Raw genomic sequence first — 2,826 nt, 5'->3', positions numbered from 1 at the left:
ATCCAATTGGAAGAATCCCAGTCTTTGCAGCCTCCTGCTAGATATATCTTTCCATCAAATACATTAATCTAAATAGGTCTCATGCTATATTTTTAAATTATGCCATTAAAAGTACAATGAATTTCGTTTTATTCTTTTTGTGACAAAGAAAAATTTCAGATTATCTGGTTGATTCATTGTATTAAATTATTAATTATCAAAAATTACTTAGGATACAAACATTTAATTTAAAAAGTGGATATAAACGGCAAGAAATAAAAGCGAACCCATATAGTCAGTCCTAAATTTAATCTCCTATCAAACTTACTAGGTAATAAATCTCTATTCAAATTTTCAAAAATTCATTTCTAGTCAAAATTTCTTGAAGAATGAGTTGGTTCAACGTATCCGCAGATCAATTTTCAGCGGCCGTTATATTTTAGTTTGAAATCCATATCACAAATTAGCTATATGAACTTTCCTCAGTTGGCTCACTTAGAATTTAAAAAATCCTGCGTTATGCAACCAAAAGTGCATAAAAAAGAAACTAAACTGGAAACACCAAAAAAGGCAGATAAATCTTATTTAGGAACAAAACCTTTCCGAAACAACTTTAATAAATGTTTGCCATAAACAGAATTTTTTGTTGCGAGCTTGCGCTGGTGAAAAAGAAAGCCATATTCATTGATTTTATAAGATTTTAAGACCTCCAATGGTAAAATATTCATTTTGGGTATATAAACAAATAAATATTAATATTTTAATATAATATAATTATATAATTAAATTTTAATTTTAAAATTAAAAAGTAATAATGAGACACATGTAGATACTCTACAACCCTCTCTCTTATTTTTTTTATTTATTCTTTATTTTAATTGGTAAGAATCTTTGTAAAACCACCCGTTAAGTGGTCTAAGAAGCAACCAAATAGAACAAGGAGTTCTGTTCACCACACGACCCAACCCTCTCCAGTTGTGCATCTTGTTACACTTGTTCTTTCCTATGCATATGCAGAAAACAGTGTTTTTATAAGGAACTTGGTTATAGTCTCCAGCAACAAACTAAACTAATCCACTACCAGAGTATCAGCATCACTCAAAATGTTCACACTACAGAGTCGATTCATCAAACAGTAGCAGCAAGACCAAACTCGAGTCTATATGAGTTGGGGACTGTAAGAACATGATCATGCCACTCAACCGTTCCCCAAATCTCCTCACTGCTGCGTCTTTCAAGCACAATCACAGCACACCAAATCCTCTTCTTATTGCAGCCGCCAGAACGAAAGAACTGAGTCCACAAAACAGCAAGCTTCCCACCATAATCCGCCAGTTTAACACAGCCATAACTAGGAAATTCAAGCCGTCCTCTCAAACCTTTCATATTCACCCAGTAATGTCTCTTAGAATCATACCATTTGATAAGCATAACAATAAAGTACGTTATCGATCACACAATAATAATGATCCCATCCTAAAACCAAAGACACTCCTCCTATCACTTCCCATTTGTCTTCCTTTGGCTTGTAAGCCACACCCTTATCCCTAAACGTGTAATAGAATCCTAAAAATGTAATAGATTACTCCTTCAATCACTGCGCTCCTGCATATACTACTGATACATTTATCTGCAAGAGGGCACATCACAGGCTCCCAAGTTTGTGTCTTTGGATCGAAAATCTCCATTCAAGTAGAGGAATCGTAGTCTTTGCAGCCTCCTGCTACATATATCTTTCCATCAAAGACATTGGCTGCTGGAGAATCTCGCTCCACACGCATGCTTGGAGCTTTGCGCCAAGCGTGACAATGGCAATCTAAAACCCATATGTCGGAAGAGGGAAAGCCTCTGACTTGTCCTCCAATGGCGTAGATGTTAGAACCAATTGAAACAACACATTGCCATTGAACTTCAGGGGATTTTGGAATTGGGATTGGGGCCAAAAGTTTGCCACTTGAATTCTTCTCCTTGTTTCGCTTAGGTTTCTGAAAGAGAGTGAACCAGCGAGGGTTAGAGTCGAGTAAGCACACATAGAGACAACTCTCGGTGCGGCCTGAGAGGGATCGGGTCTGGTGAAACTCAGGCGAAGAAAGGAGACATCGAAAGCTCTTGGAGACGAGGGAGAGAGTCGGGTAATACAATCTAGAGATGCGTGCGAAGCAGCTCAACAGCAAGTCATTAGGAAGTGACGGAATCGGGCTCGATTGCCGCCGCCGCCGCGTATGTGAGAGTTCCGGCGACGGAGTCGTCCTCTTCGTCTTCTTAGTCAGTGGCTCTTCGCCGGAAGATCTAGACGGCGACGACATTAGCAGTGAGATTCGTCGGTGAAAATCGCAGTTTCAGGGGTTTGATCAAAACTCTGAAGGAGAATTCTCGCGTGAGGTTTATACCCAAATGGGCCTCAATTTATTAATCTAAATAGGCCTCCAGCCCAATGCTTTATTATTTTTGTGACAAAGTAAAATCTCAACTGTAATTGTTGGCGATTCATTGTATTAATTATCAAAAAATTACCCAAGATACAAACAATTAATTTTAAAAGTGGATATAAACCGCAAGAAAAAAAAAAACCCATATAGTCAGTCTTAAACTTAATCTCCTATCAAATTTACTTGGTAACAAATCTCTAGTCAAATTTTCAAGAATTCATTTCTAGTCAAACTATTAAGAATAATGAGTTGGTTCAACGTATCCGCATATAATTTTCACCGGCCGTTATATTTTAGTTTGAAAATCATATCACAAATTAGCTATATAAAGACCTATTAGATCTCAACAATTCATGAAAATATTTACAACACACTACACAACACAAACGATTACTTCAAAATAAAAAATGGACAAGAA

The 2,826-nt window shown here is 36.8% G+C and overlaps 1 protein-coding gene across 1 annotated transcript; it reads right to left on the bottom strand.

The window, feature by feature from the left end:
• Window positions 1-1,107: 1,107 nt before the first annotated feature.
• On the bottom strand, window positions 1,108-2,311 carry LOC18022451 (F-box/kelch-repeat protein At5g49000). The gene is given in 3 exon segments (XM_024158886.1): window positions 1,108-1,405; window positions 1,407-1,558; window positions 1,560-2,311. Coding segments are annotated over 3 exon segments (1,176 nt in total). The 5' UTR covers window positions 2,286-2,311.
• Window positions 2,312-2,826: the final 515 nt, after the last annotated feature.

The sequence above is a fragment of the Eutrema salsugineum genome, unplaced genomic scaffold (genome assembly GCF_000478725.1).
Source record: "Eutrema salsugineum unplaced genomic scaffold, Eutsalg1_0 scaffold_14, whole genome shotgun sequence".
Taxonomy (NCBI): Eukaryota; Viridiplantae; Streptophyta; class Magnoliopsida; order Brassicales; family Brassicaceae; genus Eutrema; species Eutrema salsugineum.
This window is presented reverse-complemented; position numbering and strand designations above follow the sequence as displayed.